The sequence below is a fragment of the Phlebotomus papatasi genome, chromosome 2, assembly GCF_024763615.1.
Source record: "Phlebotomus papatasi isolate M1 chromosome 2, Ppap_2.1, whole genome shotgun sequence".
NCBI lineage: Eukaryota > Metazoa > Arthropoda > Insecta > Diptera > Psychodidae > Phlebotomus > Phlebotomus papatasi.
The window spans coordinates 30,851,955-30,874,663 of NC_077223.1; the positions used below are offsets into that span (position 1 = coordinate 30,851,955).

General features: G+C 34.7%; 1 protein-coding gene across 7 annotated transcripts in view; it reads right to left on the bottom strand.

Moving 5' to 3' along the window:
- LOC129803435 (uncharacterized) overlaps positions 1-22,709 on the bottom strand; it is a 124,289-nt gene that overhangs the window by 93,361 nt on the left and 8,219 nt on the right. For 4 of the 7 annotated variants that reach the window (XR_008751862.1, XM_055850004.1, XM_055850000.1 and 1 more), the window contains exons 2-5: positions 16,289-17,323; positions 7,559-8,737; positions 3,107-3,232; positions 2,900-3,019 (exon numbers count right to left, since the gene is read on the bottom strand). Coding sequence is in view for 6 of the 7 variants with exons in the window: in XM_055850004.1 (XP_055705979.1) it covers positions 2,900-3,019; positions 3,107-3,232; positions 7,559-8,737; positions 16,289-16,666 (1,803 nt within the window). In the remaining variant the exon portion in view is untranslated. Of the gene's footprint in view, positions 1-2,899; positions 3,020-3,106; positions 3,233-7,558; positions 8,738-16,288; positions 17,324-17,913; positions 18,245-22,709 lie in introns of those variants that run through there. The other 3 variants (XM_055850001.1, XM_055850002.1, XM_055850003.1) reach the window with 3 other exon arrangements.

Below are 22,709 nucleotides of genomic sequence, written 5' to 3' on the forward strand. Positions count from 1 at the left end.
CCACTATTCCATGTGATTTCAATGAGATTCGATTGTGATTCCAATGATTCTAAGTGTGTGATTCTCTTAATGATTCAACTCGGTATTCCGTGATTCTCAATTATTCCAACTTGTGATTCAGTTTATTCTGGTGTTCAAATTTCTCTTATTTCAGAATAATTTTTCATATTGTTATTTAGGATTAATTTTCTTTGTTATTTTTGGTTATGCAAGTCCAATTGGGTTCTCTAGACTGAACCGGAAAGTCAAAAAATATTCCAGGTAGCGTTTTGACAAGTAACTTACACTCTGAAAAAACCTGATCAAATAATTTCGTTAGATATTTTTTTTAGATTTCTGCAGAGAATATCTACAACTCTGCCGAAAATCTGCCGATAAATCTTTAGACATTCCTGCGAATTTTATTTATGGATGGACTGGTCAATTGATTTTTCAATATTGTTTTTTGTATTCACATATTATTATAAATCACTATGACCTATGAGAGAGATGATAAATAAATGAATGAATGAATGAATTTAGACCTGGGACAAAATTCTTCTGAAAGTTTCTGCAGATTCTCTGACGAATCTCTCTAAATACTTTGACGAATTCTTGCCAATAATTTATTGATTATTTGTAGATTTTTTCAAAAAATATTATGTATGAGCATTAAAGTTTCTTTTCTCAAAACGGTTTTGCTTAAAAAAATTAGAAGTGTAAAAAATAATGGCAAAAAACAAACGATCAGTAAAAAATTCTAAATGGGCAGTAAAAAATTAAAAATGAGCAGTAAAATATCTAATTATGGTCGGTAAAAAACTTAAATCTTTACAAAGATGGGCCTAATTTATATATTTAAAATTTAAAATATTTCCATATAGAGTGAAAAGCCATTTATTTTCCCTTTGCCAAAATTTGGACGATAATATCACTGTTTTAAATTTTTTTGTTACTGATCAATTTTCACTTTTTACTGCTCATTTATTCAATGCCAAAAATAATTAGAATCAATTATCAATATGAGAATTTAAAAATTCGTCATTTTTTAGCGTAAATATTTACTATTTAGAAAATTGCTGGAGACTTTCAAAAAATATCCTAAATTCCCTCAACCTCCTACTTCTACTTCTATTACGTAAAATACTTCTTAAATTTCATGGATCATACTGTCAAACTAATAGTAATCGTAAATAAGGGATTCTGTGATTCCATTTGATTCCAGTGATTGCAATTCATTCTAGTGATTCTGTATGGATTCTATTTGAGATTCTATCAGAATATGATCAGTGATTCTATGGATTCCATGGATTCTAGCGGAAAAATGTGTCGGTATTCCATACTTGAGTATAACCCCTTGGTTAAGCATTAAACAAAACGAATAAATAACAGTCACCTTATTGTGTTTTTCATTGGAAGGCATGGTCGATCGATGAAAAATTCGATGGTTAAAAGGTACACTTTTAATTTTTCTGAGAAATTAACAAATTAAAATTTGTGAATATGAATGGATTTTCGCTTTATTTGGAGTAAAATTAACTAAATAAAGAAACTGAGGTATAGAAAATATATAAATATAATAATTTAGTACTGTATTTATCGTGAAAACAGTGACGTTTCCATTTGGAGTAGCGAAAAATTTCCACTTGGAGCAAGTTTTGAATTAGCTAAATTTATCTTATTTACTATTTTTTTTATTTTAAAATGCTTTTGTGATTTATGAATCAATTTGATTTCTACTACAATCAGTAAGCACCAAAAAATCATGCGAAAAATTAATTCACGGAGAGCTTTATCTCGTGAGTTCGAGCATTCTGCAAAGCTGGGACGCTTTGCCATTTCTTTTTTTTTAATTTTTGCAATTCGTTAGTAAGCTTTTTTTTTTTTTCAAAGTGAAAAGTTCAAAAGCGTCCAGAGAGTGCATTTCTCAGACGAATGGGGTCATATTTGGGCTCGTTGGAAAGGTCTTGGAATTTCTGACAAGACTAATCCGGTTCCAATCGGTTATGAACCGGTAATGAACCGATAACTAATGTTATCCAAAAATCAATTTTATTATTTTTAAACTATTTTAGGCGATCTTTTGAGCATTTTATCAAACCTATCAACCTAGGGCCTATCAACCCTAATAAAAAGTGAAGCTATTTTTCACTTTTCCTTGTAAAAATTTTGCAGACATTGCACCGCGACTTAAACAAATTTGCTCGTAGTTCTTGTATTATTTCGGGGAACATTATGAAATATGTATTTTTAGATAGCTTTTAATGCACAATTTCGAAATATATCAGACTGATAAGTCAATTCTCTTTAGGAAAAAACTTGCCAATAGTCTTCAGTGCCTCTATACAAAATCGTATAGAAAAATTAAATGTCGATAGGCCCCTGACTTTTGAGGTATAGCATCTAAGTCACGATTTCGAGCATTTATCGAAGAATGGGATCCTTTGCCAGCCCTTTTAGTGTTTGATCGTCTTTTCCCCTAAAAACATGATAATTTCAAAGAAATTCTTTGAATCGATTATTATTTTTGCAAATATTCCCTTCCTGAGAGACTTGTTTTTTCTAAATTATCAGGATTATTTTATCATTCTTGTAACTGCTGTAAATAAAAATCAGTCTAAAAAAAAGACACTTCACGCTGTTGTATGTGAAGTTGTGTTATATTCGATAATCCCTTTTACTACTCTCCTCTTTAAATAGCTCGTTGACACCGCTGTTGTTTTTTTTTTTTGTTCAAATCACTGGACAAAAGCTATTAAATTACTTCTATCTTTTCCCCTTTCTGTGCACAAAATGCAATTCAATACCTCTCAAATACTCTGGTTGTATCTGCACTTTAAACGCGTAAGCAATATTCACATTTCAAGGGTGATAAAGTCCACAAAACACGACAAATAAAAAAAGAATAAGAGAAACTTACCTGTGCAGTTTTGCGATCTAAACTGGCTGCAATTGCCCCAAAATTCTTAGGATGTTGCAGAAATTTCTCTTTAAACACTTCCTTCTCGCCCGTCGTCCACAGATTCAAGTGTTGACGATCCTGATTGACAGAGAAAAATTATTAATTTATGCCCCCCTTGAAAAATAATTATATTAAAGCAAAAAGAAGAAAAGATGGAAAAAATACCTTGAAATCAGCCTCCATGTCAGCCAAAGCGCCATTCTCATTGATAAAGTAGTACTTTTTCTGATGCGAATCGAGCATCAGTGGTGGTATAACAGCATAGGAGCGCATCTTCTTGTCTTCCATTGCCTGAAACATTGGAAATATTGCAACCAACAGAGAGAAAGGAATTTATCAAATTTTTCTCATGAGAAAAATCACTAAAAAAAAAAGCCAGTGATAAGCCTAGAACAGCTTATAGAGGTGTGATTCCTTCGTTGCAAAATCGGATTGTGGCAAACTTGAACGATATTTATACATAAATAATGCAAATTTCGTTTAAATTGTATGTAATTTATTATCGTTATTAATGAGGAAAATTGGATGAGAAATGCATAAAAGTGTCTGAAAATCTTTAAAATCGATTATCTCGGAAACTATGAGAGATAGAGGTCTCAAACTTTACGTCAATTTAGAGCCCCTTTCAGGCTTGATATGTGCAAAATTTCATTGGAAAATTAAGAAAATTGTATGAGAAATGCATAAAAGCGTCTGAAAATCTTTAAAGTCGATTATCTCGGAAACTATGAAAGATAGATGCCTCAAATTTACATTCATTGAGAACCTCTGTCAGTGACCCGAGCAAATCGCGCCCCGCGAAAATCCGCGAAAAAATTCGCGCCCTGTGAAAATCATCGAAAAAATTCGTGCCCTGCGAAAATTCGCGAAAAAATACGCAACCCGCGAAAATTCGCGGAAAATTACGCGCCCCGTGAAAATCCGCGAAAATTCGTGAAAAAATACGCGACCCGCGAAAAATTTCACGCCCCGCGAAAATCCGCGAAAAATTCGCGCCTCGCGAAAATCCGTGAAAAAAATTCGCGCCCCGCGAAAATTCGCGAAAAAATACGCGACCCGCGAAACTCCGCGAAAAATTACGCGCCCCGTGAAAATCCGCAAAAATTCGTGAAAAAATACGCGACCCGCGAAAAATTCGTGTCCCGTAAAAATCAGAGAAAAAATCCGCGAAAGACATCGCGGATCGTGAATTGTAGGGGGAGGCTTTGAACTTTCGCACACAAAAATGATGTTCAAGTTCAGTGATTTTTTCTGACTACCATGCAAACCGTATGGATTCTCCAACTATGCCAAAAAAATGTCTTACTTATAAGGTTCATAATCCCACCAAACTAAATCCCAGGAAATCCTTAGATTTTCCTCCAGAGGAAAATGAAAATTCAATGGCGATTTGTGCGATAGATCAATCAAGTTTCCATCTTCGCACACGATTCACGCCATCATTGAACACCCCATTTTCACCGTAAATTTTTTAACCGGACACTAAATGTTGCACATTATTGTTTAAAGGGAACTCTAATCTACTTGATTAAACCATTTGTGCAAGGAATAAAACATTTTAATATCACTTTTTTGGAACTTTTCTGAGAGATGTTTTATTGACACTAAAAACCATTTTTTTTTTTGCTTGATTCTATGAGAATTTCACTCCGGAAACGGTTAAGTCTGATGAATACTTTCTTGAAAAGTCCAAATATCACCAAATCGCCACGAACGGGACCTATGTCATTGGATATACATTAGTATAAGTAACAACTTTTGTTCTGGGATCAATGTTCTAAACCATGGAGGAACAGTTCTAGAGCATAAAAACTACTTTTTAGAATGATGAAGAATGATCAAAAGTATATAGGCGCTGGTTCATCTTCATACAAAGATTAGAGTAGACGCATTTTGAAGATATTGATATAAGGTTGAGAGAAAAATACCGGGACCCAGAAAGGTAAACGTTGGGAGTCCTTGTAAAAAAAGGCCTTTATCCTTCCGAAAAATCGTTGTTTTCACTACGAATTATACAAGAACTACTAAAGTGATCTTGATGAAATTCCGTATAGGGTCAGTGTATGTTTTAAACTTTTTATTTATTCATACCACCCCCTCCCTGCACCCCCCATTCTGATAGCCCTCATACAAAATGGGGGCACTTTACCTTACAACTCCTTTCTGAGAGAAAGTAGAAAGGTGAAATTCAACAAGGGAACAAATCTTATGGAAGACTTTTCAACCATGCATGTTAACCCGCTCCTCCACCACCCCTTCTAGTAATCCTATACAAAATGAGAGCATTTTGACCTCCTTTCTGAGAAGAAGTAAGGTAAGGTACTCTCTAGTCGGCCGTTTAACAAGTCGGCCACTATGTGTTCTTCAAGTCGGCCGGTGGAATTATTTATTCATATTATATAATTTTGCAATAATATTCCAGAAGTTTTATAACATCATAAGGTCAATAATTGTATAAATAACACAAATGACCGAGAATACAAATGAAATTAGACATAAAACATTAAAAAAATTATTAAGTCAGAGGATTCAAATTTACCTTAAGCAATATTGGTCATTTTTCAGCATATTTTGATGTTCTTTATAATATTCACGACATTTTTTCACAAAGAGTTATTCGATTTATTACCTGTACAGATTACTTTAGCAGTCAAATTTTGAGTCAAACCGCAAGTTGAGAACTTTAACTAACTCACTGTGCAATAAATTTATTTTCATTATTGATAAAAATATTAATTTTCTGTCTTAAATGTGAAGGTGCGAAATTTTAAAGCCATGTTCCTCAATTCGGCCGGCTAAATAAAAGAATAAAAAGAATTTTTCTCTTACAATTTTTTGTTTTCTTAAAATTACTATTCTTTAAAGGTTTTCTTTCTTTCTTTCTCAATATCCTTTTCTAGTCCGTAAAAACGTTACAGGCTTTTAAAATTTGAAAAATGGGTGGCCGACTAGAGGAACCCCAGGTGGCCCAGTAGAGAAACGCTTATATTGAAGTGGCCGAATTGAGGAACACTCTACATTTTTAAAACATTTTAATTTTTTAATAATCTAAAATTATTTTATCTCCAAATAAAGTGTACAATCAGATGGACAAAGATCTATACTACAACTTAGGGTGAAAATTTGATCAAAAAAGGCAAATTAAATGTCCTTTTACATAAGTTTTTCATAAAACCCATCCTTAAGTGGCCGACATACAGCCCCTTACCTTAGTTGGTTTGTAAAAGAATGAAAAAATGAATAACTAATAACGTCAACAATAATTTTATAGATTTTATATGCATTAATATTTTATAGACATCTAGTCGAATTACAGCCTTCTGTCTCCTCTTAAAAAGGACTTATAAGGTAAAATAGTCTTATTTCTTTTGGAGTCTGACGGGGAACTTTATGCTGTCAATTCTTCCAGTGTTCGTCAGAAGGGTATTCCTCTTTTCAAATCAAAAGAATCTGTTCTTTCTCCAAAGCTTTCAACCCTTGGTATGGGTCTTCTTCAGTGGGTCAATTTAGAAACTTTTAAGTATTTGAAAAAACGTCTAACGTATGACTAACTTTATGCATCGCCACATTCACTCTAACTCTTTCCCGGGAATTCTCACTGTTTTATTAATTTTAAGCTATTTTATTTGAATTCCAAAAGAAAAATCAAATAAAATAGTTTAAAATTATAAAACAGTGAGAATTTTTTGAATTGGTCTAAATTTTCTGGACTACAAGAAAAACATAAAAAATTCAAAATCGCATGCTTAGATTTCGAGATAAACTACAAAACGTGATTTTTAATCGGTTTAGAACGTATTTTTCAAAAAACTAATAGCACAGAAATCGTCGTACGCGCGCGTAGATATATTTAAAAAAAAATTATGAAGATATCTCTATCCAAACCAGAGATATTGCGTACTACGGACAGCCGGCCGGACGGCAGCCGGACCCGAAATTACCGGTTTATGATTTTCGGCATCAGGGATGTTCAAAGCATATACACGGTAAAAAAAATCGGCACGTATTTGTTCCAAAAAATTAGCTCGTCCACGGACACCATAATTTTTGGCATAATTCATTTTATGAGACTCAAAAAGATACCCAATATTAGTAACGAATTTGTTCCAAATTGTAGCTCGTCCACGGACACCGAAAATTTTTGGAACAAATATGTTACAGATGTAGGAATAATATTGTTATAAAAAAATATGTACCAATTTGTTCCTGACAGTGGGAACAAAACAGCCGAGTGCAACAAATTTTGTTCCATATTTCGGGAACAAATTTGTATAAAACGAATTCAACTCAAATTTGTAGACATTCCACTGTATTAAAACGGTTCCAAAAGAAAACTCTTACAAAATTGTAACTGTATTTCATAAAAAAACTATAAAGGAAACTTTTTGGAACAAACAAATATCTTCTCTAGGTACAAATTGATTCCAAAAAAATTTGTTCCAAGGAAAATTTGTTCCAATATTTTGGTCAGTGTCCAAAAGTTTTTACCGTGTACCCTGTGAATTTCAGCTCGATCTGATCACTTTGAGAAAATCCGAGGATTACAATAGGTGTGACTAGAAGGAATCACACCTAATAAAATCAAAAAAAAAATGAAAGGAAGAAGGAAAAAGTTACCTGCTCCTGGAGACCATCCATAATCTCCTCGAGATCAGCCTCAGACTTTATTCGTGAACCAACACGATTGAATCTCTCCTTGTCTTCGCGCTGTTTCCGGAGTTCCGGGAAGACCTTCTCGAAGAATTCCCTATTTTTGGCCTCCTTTGCCTTCCTCTTGGCACTCCCCTCATTCTTCTCCACACGCCTCAGCCATTCCTGTGACTTCTGAAAGTAGCATTCGGCAAAGCTAACACTTCTCGCTGACTTTTCCGACTTGATCTTCTGACAGTGCAACAGTAGACGCGGCTTGAAGGTGACATTGCGTTGGATGATGTCACGGCATGCCTCAACATCTGATGGTTGATTGTACAGTGGCAGATCAATTGGTGGCCCAAGGGAAGTCAACATTGCATGTGCCAATGCAGCTTTCTTCTTATTCTCCGCATAAATCTTCTGTGCCAGACTCCGATGCTTTGGTGGTATCTCCGAAGTCTCTTCCGTGGCTGGTGGTTTTGCTGATGCCTCCTGCAGTGATGCCTCCTTCTTCTTCAACAACTCTATCGACTTCTCCACCTTCCCAATTTCACTATCCACCTTCGAGATCTGCTGCAACAAGTCATCCTTGGTGGCTCTCAGTTCTTCAGCCGAATCACCCGGAAGTGTCGGTGAAATTGCCTCCACTTGTGGATGATACGCCCCAGCAGCAGGTGGTGCATCGGGCACTTCAATCTTCAACATACCCGGTGCTGCCTCCTGCAGTCGAATCCTCTTAATGCCCGACTGATATCCACCTCCTCCTGCACTCGGTGAAGCATCCGGCTCCTCCATCTTCATCATTCCCATTGTCTCATCCACACATATCCGCTTTATCCGTGGCTGATACGCTCCAGATTGTGCATCTTGCTCCTCAATCTTCAACATTCCCCCCGGAGCATCACTCAGGCAGATCCTCTTGATGCCCGGCTGCCCATCGAGCTCGTGCTCAGGCGGCGGCTGGGGCATCTGACGCGTCTGCGTGGAAGGCATAAAGCTCCCAGCACCATATGGCAGGAGTGAGATTCGCTGACGACTCTCCACGGCACCAGGTGGAGTCGCTTCGTGGATTGTTGGTGCTCCACTACCTCCACCACCAACCATCATACTATTCGTCCCCGAGGAGACATTTGACACTAGACGATGGTAGTCCATCTGGTGAACCTACACAAATGACATCAAGGAAGAAAAAAGACCAGGATCCAGTCATCAGTTGACTTGTTTATTCCAAAAAATGGTTACGTTTTGCAATGCAGGAAGAAAAAATTGTGGTCAATGGACATTGTCTCTTATATCAGCAATTATTATAACTTACTCTTAACTCAGCAAATATGGTCTAAAAAGGGAAAGACTAGCAGGTTTCGCACACACTCTGCTTTCGAAAACTTCATATTTTTCCATGTTCCTTTAAAGAATCTTTAATTTTTCCACTGAGCCCAAACAGAAGTAGATTTTGATTCTCCAATAGTGTCTAGGTAAATGGAACTCTATTTGCACAAAAAGTCGTTGAAGTTCGAAGAATTACAATTCAATTTCGAATTTTCATACTAAATTTTCGAACAAGGTGGGGAAAATTTATCAAATATCACACTAAAAAGCTGGCAAAAGAGTTACTCAGTGAATATAGACACTGAGAGAAATCCGAAAAAGTTAAAATAACATTCCGGAAATGTTAATTTTACCCTGCAGTATTGATCCAAAATCGGTGTAAATATTACCCTTTTTAGGTGTTTTAGGGGTTAAAGTCACCCTTTTTCATGTTAATTTTACCCTTAATAAGGTGTAAAATTAACATTAAAAACTGTTGAAATATTTTACACTTAAAATGTGTTAAATTTCTGAGGAAAAAATGTTATTCGCACCCTCTTGTTTTTTCTCAGTGTAGAGCAGCAATTATTATAACTTACTCTTAACTCAGCAAATATGGTCTAGGGTGGCGGCATTACTTATGGCCAGTCTATACTTGTGGCCACTTCGTAGATATCTTCAATTTTTGCCCCCAAATTAATTTCGAAGAACCACAAAATTAGGAATATTTGATGTGCTATCATTAAATGAAACTTTTAAACTGATTTTTCTTTATATTTCGGTAGAATTTTAAATATTTTCTGGGAATTATTTAACTGATGCGCGTGACGATCAAATATGCGTCAAATCGTTAAGAAATTCACTAACGATCTCACAATTTTTAATAACTAAATTTTCTATCTTCAATCAAAAATATTTGGTACTATTTTTCAAAACTTGTTTTCTTAGTTAAGTATATTTTCTTTTTCCACTTAATTTTGATGATTTTTTTAACAAATAATGTAAAATAATGACAAGGCCATAAGTTATGACCAATTTGATAAGAATATTAACTTGTGGCCACAGAATTTGGCGTGTGGCGCCCTCGCAGATACAGTAGACTCTCGCTAATTCGGCTCTTTTAAGTTCGGGCTACTTTTTAATTCGGGCAGCGGTTACATTTGAAAAAAGTTTGTTGTCATTTTTCAAGTTTGATTATGATTATCAAATGAATCAAATATGCTCAAATTTGGCATGGTTTGTCTTAGTTTTAATGTGATTATGTATTATTGAGGGATTTTTATGCAATTTACGTTATATATGAGTGTGTAAACTCAATATCTATATGCACATGAATAAAAAATCGTTGCATTTTAAAAACTTTGTCGCCCGAATTTCTGTCTAATTCGACTGACATTTCGGTCCCATATGCCCGAATTTGAGAGAGTCTACTGTATTTGATTTAGTGAGTTGTCAGTCGTGTTATTTTGATTCAGTAAATGTGAGTTTACTAGTAAAAATTTTATAAAATTTAAGGTATAAGTGTTGTAATTGTAACATAAAATTGTTTATAAATGAGTAGTGTGTGTATAATCTTATTGATTTTTTCCATGACCTTGCATTTTGTTGTAAATAACATAACTTTTTCTCTTTTCCCCGCCCTTAGGACAATGAAAAATACGAAAAGAAGAAAAGCCCTATTACAGTAGACTCTCTCTCAATTGGGCATTTGGGGTAAAATGTCATCCGGTTTATCGATAGATTTGGGCGTCAAAGCCTTTGTAAATTCCACAAAAATCGCTCAATTATAAAGCATCACGATAAAATAGGAAGAACTACAGTGAATTTGAACAAATTCGCTTCAAAATCAAACATGAAAATTGTCAACAAAATTTTTCGCCCGATTGAAAAAGAGCCAATTGAGCGAGAGTCTACTGTACTTTCGAATCGGTAAAGGAAAAACCTCAACCGGAGAGAGCTCTCAAATCGGGAAAGTTATTCTATTATTTTGGTATTCTGAAATCAAAAAATCAAGATCAAGATATCAAATCTGACAAATTTCTTGGAATCTTGAAATCCAAGACACAAACCGTGTGGATATTAAGATTTCCAATTCTAGAACCAAATTTCAAGATTTCAAGACGTCAAATTTCTTGTTTTCTTTAAATAATTCCAAGAACCTCTCGGAGGTGCTTGGAATTTTCAAGGGTACTAACAATTTGAAGAGTTTTATACGGGAATGCTTATTGATGAGGAATATTTCTAAGAGATGGTACAAAAAGAGAATTACTTTAAAAAATACTGTGTTTGATCTTGTAATTTAATCGAAATGATACGTATTTCTAGGTTCGTATTTCTACGCATTTCATTAAAAACATGATTTTTTGACTTATTTCAAAATAAGCTTTCGTTCATTTTCAGATGTCTTGGGGGTAGTCCAGCTGAATATATTTCTTCTTCGATAGCTTTCATGAAAAGAACCGGAATCTTTAAATATTCAAGGATAAAATTCAACCACCCTGCAGAGCCTATTTATTAACCGATTTTATAAATTTCATAAATAAATTCGATTTTTTTTTTTTTTTGAAAGGTTATGATAATCCAAATCCGATTTAATCCGTCACGATCAGCAATGAATCGAGAATGTAACGGTAATAGCTCTATTTAAAAAATACTATTTTTCGCATTTTTCCAGTCATATGACCCATATAAAATTTGAACGGTAAGATATATCAACTTACGATCTTCGATGTCCTTTCTAAAATGACATAATCTTAAAGCTAATCTATTTCTTTTTGTCCCCTGCCCTTTCGTGCCTTCCCTATCCCCCTAAAATACGTCAAAAATTATGTTTTTCCAACTTTTCCTAAAATTGGCCTAAGCGATTTTGTTCATTTTTGGATAGAATTGGGAGGTAGACCTGCTGAATATTCGTCAATCGACACCTTTCACCGGTTAAATCGCCATCTCGAATTATTAAAGGTTAAAGGTCAACCATCCTGAAGGACCTAATTTTCAAGCGATTTGGACCCAGATGAATAAACCAATGACCGAAAAAACATTTATAATGCAAAAGCAAGTCTTTTAATTGAAAGCTATTCGCGTTAGTAAAAGAGAAACTCGAAAATTTTAAAATGCTGATAATTTTAAGACTAGTTTCTAGTTTATAAAGCTTCATTAGCCATTCAGAATAGTAAATCTTTAATTCACACTGAAAATTTAACTTAAAGTTTATTTAAAAGGACCTATCAAAAAAGCTGCCTAAACCTGCCTCAACATCACCTAGGGCTTCATAAACCCTGTTGATCTTTGTATTTCATAATTCGAAGAATATGGCCAGGGATCAAAAAACTAAACAATATATACTTTTTATATACAGTTTATCGAAAAGCCATAAAAAAAAGTCTAAATTAAATCTCACAAAGAATAACCCAATTGTCGCCTTATTTGTTGGATCAATAAAGTTATTTAACAGTATAAGTTTATAGGACAAATCATCTGATTTTATTAGTGTTAAAGCATTTCACAAATTCTTTTTGCGTTTGTCACTTCTGTTTACGTATAAACTGGTCCATGACGGACTTGAACAATATCGTTTAAAAACCCACTAAACCCACTTACTAATTCAATCCAAGAAAATTTTATGAAAAAAATTATTATACGAGATATTATTAGTAAATCCATCAAATTTGGCTGAAAAGTCCTTGTGTAAATCGTTTACTTTATAAATCATAATGTGACCCAACCCCATTTGAACTTTCCTTTGACTTTTAATTGTTTTTTTTTCAGTAAAATATACAAAACAATAATAAAATAGATCATTTGTTATTTAAATATTTCACGTATTTATAGAGAGAAATCGTTTTCATTAAGACCCTAAAAAGCATTATTCATTTTTTTAATATATTCTTACCTCTATTATTTACGTTTTTAGGAATTAATTACCTAAACAAAGTTCAATAAAAAAAAAGTCTAATGTCCAATAACTTGCGCAAGCATTCAAGCTCTAACGAATAAACGCCTTTAGCATTCACGTCTAAACTAAATAAAAATCTATCGTGATGATCACTTATCCCTTCAATCCCGAAATTTGAACTTTTTTTATTTTAGTAAAATAGTAAAATGGGGGGTAATTCTGAAATATGTCTACTTTGAAATTATGCGATTTTCTCTCTGTTTCAGATGGTCATAAAGAAAAAGAAAACCACAAAGAAGTACGAGACTTCGTCGTTGTTTTTTCTTTTAGCCATCTAAAACTGTTAGAAAATCGTAAAGTTCCGAATTAGACATGATTCCAAATTACCCTATCTTACACTACTTAAAAATAACTCTCTTTAAGTTTCAGGTTGCTACTTTTAAAGCGTCTTTATACAGAAATTTTAAAATTTCTTTAATTTCAAAATAAAAAAAAAATTTAAAAAAAATTGAAAGTATTGAATTTTATGCCAAACACAATAATTTTTCTTTCATATACAAGTTTTCGAAATTGTCTTTGAGAGTGAACGAGAATACTAGTTTGGATCTCTTTCACACACGCTGAAATATCAAAAACATGTTTACAAAAGTTATTAGGGGAAAGTACTCTCCCTTCGAACGTTCATGCCTTCGAATAATGTGAATTTCTTTTACTTTTCCGAAGAAATTTCCACATGATCATCACATTATTATCTATAATTGATAATAAGCTAGCTAATATTTAATAGAAATGTTTAAATCTCTTAGAAAAACTTAAAGAAAATTCATATTATTCGAAGGCATGAACGTTCGAAGGGAGAGTATTTTCCCCTATGCGCCGGACATTAGATTTGGGGATATTATCGTAAAAAAAAAATTAAAAATTTCTATAAATATAAATTATGTTTTTGATTTGTTTTAAAGTGATTTCTTTTGCAAAAATTGGGTCTAAATACAAAACTAATCCAATTTCAAATGCAGGTAGTCCCAGGATGATATGCATATCTTCGGGACCGAAAAAATTGCGCAAAACGGCATTATGCATACAGAACTTGCATACTTTCAGGAGATTGCTTTTGAATAAGTTACAGAAATATGCAAAATTTTGTCGACACTAATTTCTTGGGCTATTGCCAGGCACCAACGATTCATAAGTTACGCATATCAAATTTACCGCTTTGAAAAAAGTTCATACATTTAAGGGTATTTCAAAAATGATTTCACAAATGAGCTCCTAATGGCAGGCAAAGGTGCATAAATGTATTTGCATAATCCCATCATATGCATAATCCCTGGACATCCTGTACTTGTAAGAACAATGGAAGTTCGAGAGAATGTCGCTCTAGTGGCGCTTATAATTGAAATGCTTATTAGCATAAAGGGTTTCAAACTGGAAGTTTATGGCTTTTTCTAAAGGAATAAGCGGGATGGCTAGATTTAGATCTCACTCACTCTCATTGAAATGTCAAAACATGTTTACTAAACAAAACCAGTGATAAGCCCAGATAAGCTTATGGTAGCTGAGATTCTTTACAGGTGATCTCGAAATGCGTGCAACTCGGGGTGCTTGCAACTCGGAATACATGAAAATTCGATTGTGAGTTGAATTTTGGGGGTAAAGAATCGCGTCAAGCCAATTTCATCCATTTCGACTGCCGAGAACAGTTTACTCGACACGATTCTTTACCCCCAAAATTCAACTCACAATCGAATTTTCACGCATTCCGAGTTGCAAGCACCACGAGTTGCACGCATTTCGAGGTCACCTGTAAAGAATCTCAGCTACCATAAGCTTATTTGGGCTTATTACTGGTCATTTTCTATTTTAAATAGTCTGAGTGGGGAAGGCCAACAAAAGAAAGAAAAGTGCATTGAAATCGGTTAAAACATTAGAGATAGGGTTCGGTCCATATGGATATGGTAAGCGTCGGGGTACAGTGGGTTTAAGTAGGAACGAATAGGACCCATCATTAGAAAGATCTCGATCTCATATTCAATATATACTAAAATTTCATCGAAATCGCTTCAGAAACACTAAAAATGCAGTCCGGTCAAGACTTTTTTGATTATAGCTCGGGTCAGGGAACATCAAGGGAAGAGTGCGACCCACCGTTGGAAAGATCTCGACCTCAGCTACAGCATACTAAAATTTAAAATTTAATTGTAAAATTGTAAAATTTAATTGTCGATGCTTCGATTTAATCGGATGAAATTGGGGTGTCACAAAGTTTGTAGTACTCCACGTAAGCTTTCCAAATCACCGTAATTTTTCCAGAGATATGATCATTTGAAAATTGAATTTTTGACCCCCTCTAGAGCTCGGATCAGGGGGGTCGGGGTACCTTAATTTCGGTATCGATCGAAAGCTCTTAGGCCCAACTATAACATACTAAAATTTGAAATCGATCGATGCCATAAGGGCTGAGTTATTGAGAAAATAAATTTGGGGGTGTTTCAAAATGGCGGAAGGGGGGGTGGGGGTGGGTCTGACATCACCTACTTCTAGCCGCCCATCGACATTTAACCTTTGCCGAAAACCGCTTGTCGATATCTCTTTCCGTTCTCTTGCTAGAAGTGGTTATACGACGGACGGGACGGAACGGGACGGGACGTACGTCCACAAAAATCGATTTTTAGCGCATATGATATTCGTGATTTATGAGTGTCAAAACGTGTACATACAAAATTTGGGCCCGATCTGAGGAGGTCGGATTTCACCTGTGACCACAAAAGCTGAGATTGTAAAGAATCTCAGCTAAAATTATTGTGCGTTGGCCATTAGAACTAACAAAAATCGTGAGCTTTTTTCTCCATTAACCCATTCAGTCAATGTACAAGAAATACTTGAGATAGAATGGTCATATTTTGGGATTAGTTTCCTACAGATTAGTAGATGATTTTATTTGAAAAGAAAATTTTTTTTATCTCATATGGGGGCGCGGAGAGCCCCTGTCAAACACACGTCTTAACGGTCACTGAATTTAAATTCTGTGCATTAATTCATTGCAAATTTTATTGTTTTAGATAGAGTAACTATCCAAGAAAACAAATTGGCAACTAGAATTCAAATCAGGAAAGAGGAAAGAGGTCAATTTTAACAAATTCAACGGGATGTCGTATTTTCCGCCCGCCATTTTGAGCAAAAATTTTGCATGACCTTCCGCGAAGCAAGAAAATAATAACAAAAATGTATTTTCATTTCTGTCGAACTATTTTTCTCAAGTAATTGAATAACTAACATTACTAAAAATCCGTTCCCGACAGCAATTCGGATAAAAATTGCCCAGAAATAAATCATCAAAAATCACTCAATTTGCGTATCATGTATAATACCATGGTAAGGAATGGGTTAAATCTTTTCAATATTTTTTCTGTTTTGAAAATCCTAATTCTGAACCCATTGACCACAATTTCCCCTTCTGCAAAATACGCCACAGAAGCGTTTCAATAGTGATTTAGATAAAATAAACTTGCATGTGGAGGCATTTTGTAGGGAGTCTCTCTGAATTGACCCACCTGCCTGTAGGGGATCTGCTGGGTATATCTGGCGCCTGGATCACGTACCACGGTGCCCGTGTAGCATGAATAGGTGGTGGCTGCGGTGCGTGGGGGCGACAATGGACTACTGCGACTGACTTTCTGCATTGGAGCCTGCAATTTAGCCGCATAGGCCGGTTGCATGTCCATTGGACGCACCTGAGTCGCACCCGGTGGTGCCCCCGGCGGTGGTACAGTTCGCACCTGATGTGTCAGAGCATTTGGCGGTTGCTGTGGTTGCTGTCCACCACCTCCACCATCAATACGTTGCCCATTTGGGCCACCACCTTGCACTAGTCGAACAGCCGCTTCCATTTCATTCCGTCACACCCTGCATCATCCAATTTTTTTTTTTTTTTACTTTTTGCAAACTTTCTTTAGAACACAATTTCTAATTTTTTTTTCACTGTTGTTTTCACTATATTACCTTCTTTTTTTTTGGGGAAAAAAAGAGGAGAAAGAACACTTTTGTCTCTTGCACTTCACACTATCACTGCCCTATCACTTAATTTTAAATATATAACTTTCTTTTTTGAAGGGGATGTGCTAGGGGGATGGATTTTTTTTGTTTCGTATAAAAAGTCTCTTAGCCTTTCTTCCTCTCACAACTTTTTTTTTTCAGCTCAATTATATTCACTCTAAATTACTTTTTACTGCTACTTTTTTTTCTTCTTTTAATCTATATAACACTATTTTTTTTTGTTGTCTCTTTCTATGCACAAAATCTGCGTATGAAGATTCGCAGATTATCTTTTTTTTTTTAATTTTAAAAACTGTCTGCCCACTTTTTTTTTAAATTTTGCAAACAGAGATCTAGATTATTTTAGCACAAAATTGTGCCTTCAATCAACTAAACATGAGTGTCTCTGTGCCTCTGGAGAAAACATACACCAAGTTAATGGGATTCTTTTCTCCACAATCAAATAGGGCTATCTGGCTGTCCACTTTGCATTTTGGGGCACTTATAACCATCTGCAATGAGCCAGAAAAAGGAAGTGTATTACAAATTTAATCCTCGGAATTGGATAATATTTTCACTTGTGCAGATTATTCCTGAATTCGGAATTCGGAATTCTTCCCATATGGTCAGATAATGGTACCCATCTTAAGAGGAGCAATAGATTTTTTTTTAAAGGGGGATACCCATGTGAGAGAGTATGGAGAACCCGGAAGTGATAAATATGGGAAAATATTTGATAGAAGAGTGTGAGAGATGAATGAAATGAAATGGGTGAAGGAAGACAGAAAAAAAGATGAGGAATTCTCCCAGAATCTCATATTCTCTCTTCTCCTGAAAAATCCACCATTTTGATGGATTTTTTACCATACCCAGACATCCAGTCCCATTATCTTCAACTCCACATACACCCACAGATATCCTGCAACAATTTCTCTGGTAATTCCAACTCATCTCAACCGGATTTTACTCAATGGATTATATTTCTTCAAGTTAATAGCAAGAGAATTTTTTTTTGGGTGTCACCTGGACAAACACCACAATATTTACTTCCCATTTTCACCTCTTTCCCCCACATTTTTCACACCACAAACATCACACATACCTCAAGCAATTCCTCAAGTATCCCATGACATCCAAAAAATTCCCAAAAACCCCCAAGACTTCCGGAAAGACACATTTTATTGGGGCTCTGCAGTCCCAAAGACAAGACACCATGTTGGAAATGACAGTGAATTTTGTGTTTCATTTGGTGTCACGTAACGGGATAAGGGTGCGAAAGGGACCAACAATAGTAGTAGTCATCTCATACTATCCCTCTCCCTTACACCCATTCATAATTCCATCTAACTATCTCTCTTGGTTTCGCGTCTCTCAACCCAAAACGGAGAGCTATTTATACATTGATGGCAATTTCCTCCTCAATACACACATGTACACAACACACACACACATACACACAATTGCAAGAAGAATGAGTTAAAAGGCCATCGTCTGTCAAATATTATAAAATTATTGCACAAATGAGATGCACCTATACCATTCAAATACACGTTAGAATGAAACAAATATAGTCCAATTATATAAGAGAACATTTTCCATTTACCCTCTATCTCCCATTTTCCCAGATTATGTGTTCATCTCTCACATACTCTCTCTCTCTCTCACTCTCTCTGTCTCTCAAGAGAGAAAAACAAGTTACTTAAATTATATATTGTTTTTAGTTGGAGCTTTTACCCCGATAAAGCCTAATCCTCTTTTGGTCTGAGACCTTTAAGACCTTTTCTTGATGACTCTCCTCTCCCTCCCCCCCCCCCCAACCAACTTCCCTGGAGAAAATGACACCAAAAAGGAATCTCATTTCTTATTTGATTTTTGTTTTTTTTTTCTTCAATTTTTAGTGTCTCAAAACTGATTTTTCCTGTATTTCTCTCTCCCTTTCTGGCAATCTTTTTACTTATAAACTCTCTCTCTCTCTCTCCTATTTACACTCTCTCTCTCTCTCCACCTCTCTGCTTCCTTCGATCTTTTATCCCCAACCCCTCGCCTACTTTGATATTAAAGAGTCACTCACACAATTTTCTCACTCAGAGTTCACATTAAAGGTGACCAACACGGAGAAAATTGATGAATTTTCTCCCTGATTTCTATACAGGGTCTGCACTGTTACTGTTTTTTTGCTTATTAGCAAAGAAGAAAAATCATTGATATATATATTTTCACTCGTGGAATTTTCACGCATATATACCCATCATACACAGAAACAGACACAACAGAGAGGATCTCAACTTATGCATACATATTGCGATGGTATACAATAATCAGAGACGGAGAAAATATATTTGAAAAGACGCAAATTCATCGAGAATTTCCGGGCAAAAGGCCACACTTTTCACTAAAACCTGACATGTTTGCTGTTTTTCACTTTTCATTCAAGTTTCAATGGCTTTTTTTTCTCTGCAAACTATACTATGGAAGAAAAATGCGAAATTTGCAATAAAAAAAGATTAAGCTAAATCTAAAATGAAAATTTAGGTATTCTTTATGGCTCCGGCACACCTTTTAGATCAGGAAAATTTCACGAAACCGAAATTTGAATCCCTTTCTTTCTAACACGTTTTGCGTATGTCTCTCTCATTCTTTCGCTCTCTAAATTCGATTAAGCTAAATTGAATTTGGTGTGATGTTCAAAAGAAGAAGAAGAGTGCGAGAGAATGAGATAGTCATATGCAAAACTTGTGAGAAAGAAACTGATTCGAATATCGACTTCATGAAATTTTCCTGACCAAAAAGGTGTGCTAGAGCCATTATGGCTCCAGCACACCTTTTAGATCAAGAAAATTTCATAAAATCGAAATTCACATCCCTTTCTTTCCATAAAAGTTTAGCATATGTCTATACTACTCTTTCACACTCTTTTTTTTCTTTAGAACATCACATTAAATTAAATTTAGTTCAGTCCACTTTGAAGTCTAATGAGTAGGATAGACTTATGCAAATATTTTGAGAAAGAAATAGACGCAAATTTTGATTTCATGAAATTTTATCGATCTAAAAGGTGTGCTGAAGGCATTCGAAATGAACCCAGCCGTGCTGTGCAAGTTTCAAATAATATTCTATACACTAAGAAAAAACCTAAAAAGTTAAAACAACTCTATGGCAGAGTTGAATTACCTCTACGAATATCGATGTAATTGTTACCCTTTTTCGTCATAAAATTTAGTAAATAGAGCTGAAACAACTCTTCGTGCGAGTTGAATTAATTCGTCGGTTATCCATGTATAATTATTACTCTTTTTCAATGTAAAATTTCGTCTCGACTGAAGTATATGCTTGAGTGTTTTCGTTTAGAAATAGATTAGAAATATGAATAACAATGTTTCATTGAGACATGTGCGTGCATTATACGTGATACGTCGCTCGAAACATAGGGAACATGAGGCCAAGAAAATATTAACAACAAAATTATAAAATTAAAATATATATATATATAATTGCAAAATCTATTCATTTTAGGATTTGAAAGAGTTATTTTAAATCTAAAAGATTTTTTTAACTCTTGAAACGAGTTATTTTAACTCTTAAAACGAGTTATTTTCAGTCTTATAAAGAATTATTTACGCTCTTGTCATGGAAATTTTAGGAAAAAAAAGTTAAAACAATTCCGAATATTACACCTAAATAGAAGTAAAATCAACTCTAAAATATAGTTAATCGAAAATGGGGATCTCAGTGGCGCAATGGACAAGACCGCTGGCCTTGGGCGGATGAGATTTCTAACTCGACTCTCACAGTTGTGAGTTCGAGTCCCGGCTAGTGCAATACAACTGAATGTTCAGAAAAAAAACATTTTCACACGGAATAAAACGTAATAACAAAGCACTGCCTCTGCCCAACAACTTCGGAAGCATGGAAGAAGCATCCACACTGCGGGGAGGGCGGTCTACAAACGGACTTGGCAGATTCTTCCAACATGGGATCAACAACAATATAACATGATTACATTGTAACAATATGTCCCGATACGATTAATAATAATCGAAAATCACAGCGAAAAAGAGTTAATTCAACATCGATTCGAGTAAGTTTTACTCGATTATTTTTCTGAGTGTACAGGAATTGATTTAAGATTTCATGCGCGATATTCTATATTTTAGTGTTGTAATTTTTTCCAAACAATCTTTATTTTCCCAACAAAATTTCAGTTTAAATTTTCGATTAATCTTTGGACAAATCGAATTTGTTTCGGCTAAAATAAAAATTAACAAAAATGGCGTCAGTGCTAAAGCAAATATTATAAAATTAGCTTAATCTCACATTTTGAAGCAATCTGCTTCTCCTACACAAATTCATTTTTTTATTATTTTATTATTTTTTTATTAATTTCAATATTAAAATGAATCCTTTTTCTACTTAAAAAATCTTTTTTTCTTTCACCATCAAATTTTGAACACAAAATGGCGTACGTCTTTCTTCTAATGAACATAGCCTTTTCCAAAAATTCCAATACTGCCAAGAAAACTTCCAATAAATTTAAATCTAACTGACCGTCATTTCAAAAAGATTAATTCAATTAGCAACATTTAGGTATGAGATTCTCCTAACCTTTTATTAATCTGGACTAATTTTTCAGGAGATGTGTGATCTACGACTAGATATTAAAACATACTGCCATATATAAATAGGTCTTCAACTTGAAACCCACCATTCAGAAATGTATGGCGCTAGCGACATATCAGCGGTTGGATCAGCAACTATGCTAACTGCATTTGCTTTGTACAGTAGACTCTCGCAAATTCGGCTCTTTTAAGATCGGGCTACTTTTTAATTCGGGCAGTGGTTACATTTGAAAAAAGTTTGTTGTAATTTTTCAAGTTTGATTATGATTATCAAATGAATCAAATATGCTCAAATTTGGCATGGTTTGTCTTAGTTATGATATGATTTTGCATTATTGAGGGATTTTCATGCAATTTACGTTACATATGAGTGTGTAAACTCAATATCTATATGCACATGAATAAAAAATCGTTGCATTTCAAAAACTTTGTCGCCCGAATTTCTGTCTAATTCAGCTGACATTTCGGTCCCATATGCCCGAATTTGAGAGAGGCTACTGTATCTACATTCGTTCCAAACGTCACGCAGCGATGCGTCGTTCAAAAGTAAATTCTGTTAGCTGTTAGTCCAGTTGCTTATCAAATAAACGATATGTAGCTGGCCCACCTGTGTGAAGTTGTATTTAAGAGGTTGACCATGTATTCTATAGATTTATCCCTTTCCGATAATAATCACTTGTCCCGATCCCCGCCCCCAGTCGATTGCACATGGCTTGTCTAAGCAGCTTTTTGCCAATTTCAAAAAATTGAGTGTATGAATGGTTTTTAGATCCAAGTAGGTTTCATTCGATCTTCGGGGTATTCATGTATTGCCAAAGGGATGTCAAAAATTATTTGTAGTTACGCAAGACCGATATTTCGAAAAAAAAAGATATTTTTGAATTTTCTTCAGAACTTTTTTTAATATTTCTTTAATCAAAAAACGGTAGATTCTAAATCCAAGATCTAGTAGGTCAGATTCATAAAATATGGAAAAAAATATGAACTATTCAAAGACAGAGTGTGAGCGAAGCCTGAAAGCCTTCTGCTACATAAAATAGTATGCAGGAGATACTGAATTTATGACCCTGGTGTTAACTACAGCACGATTCCAATAGTGTAAAATATAATTCCGACAAGTCCCATTTACACTATTGGATTCTTTCACACTATTGGAAGTTCATGAATATATCCTAAAATCGGCAATTTATGTCTGAAATAAGTGTTATGTAACGTTTTTACTACCCATCATTTACAATTTAAACGCAGTAAAGGAATATTCGCTTAACTCGTAAATTCTTTC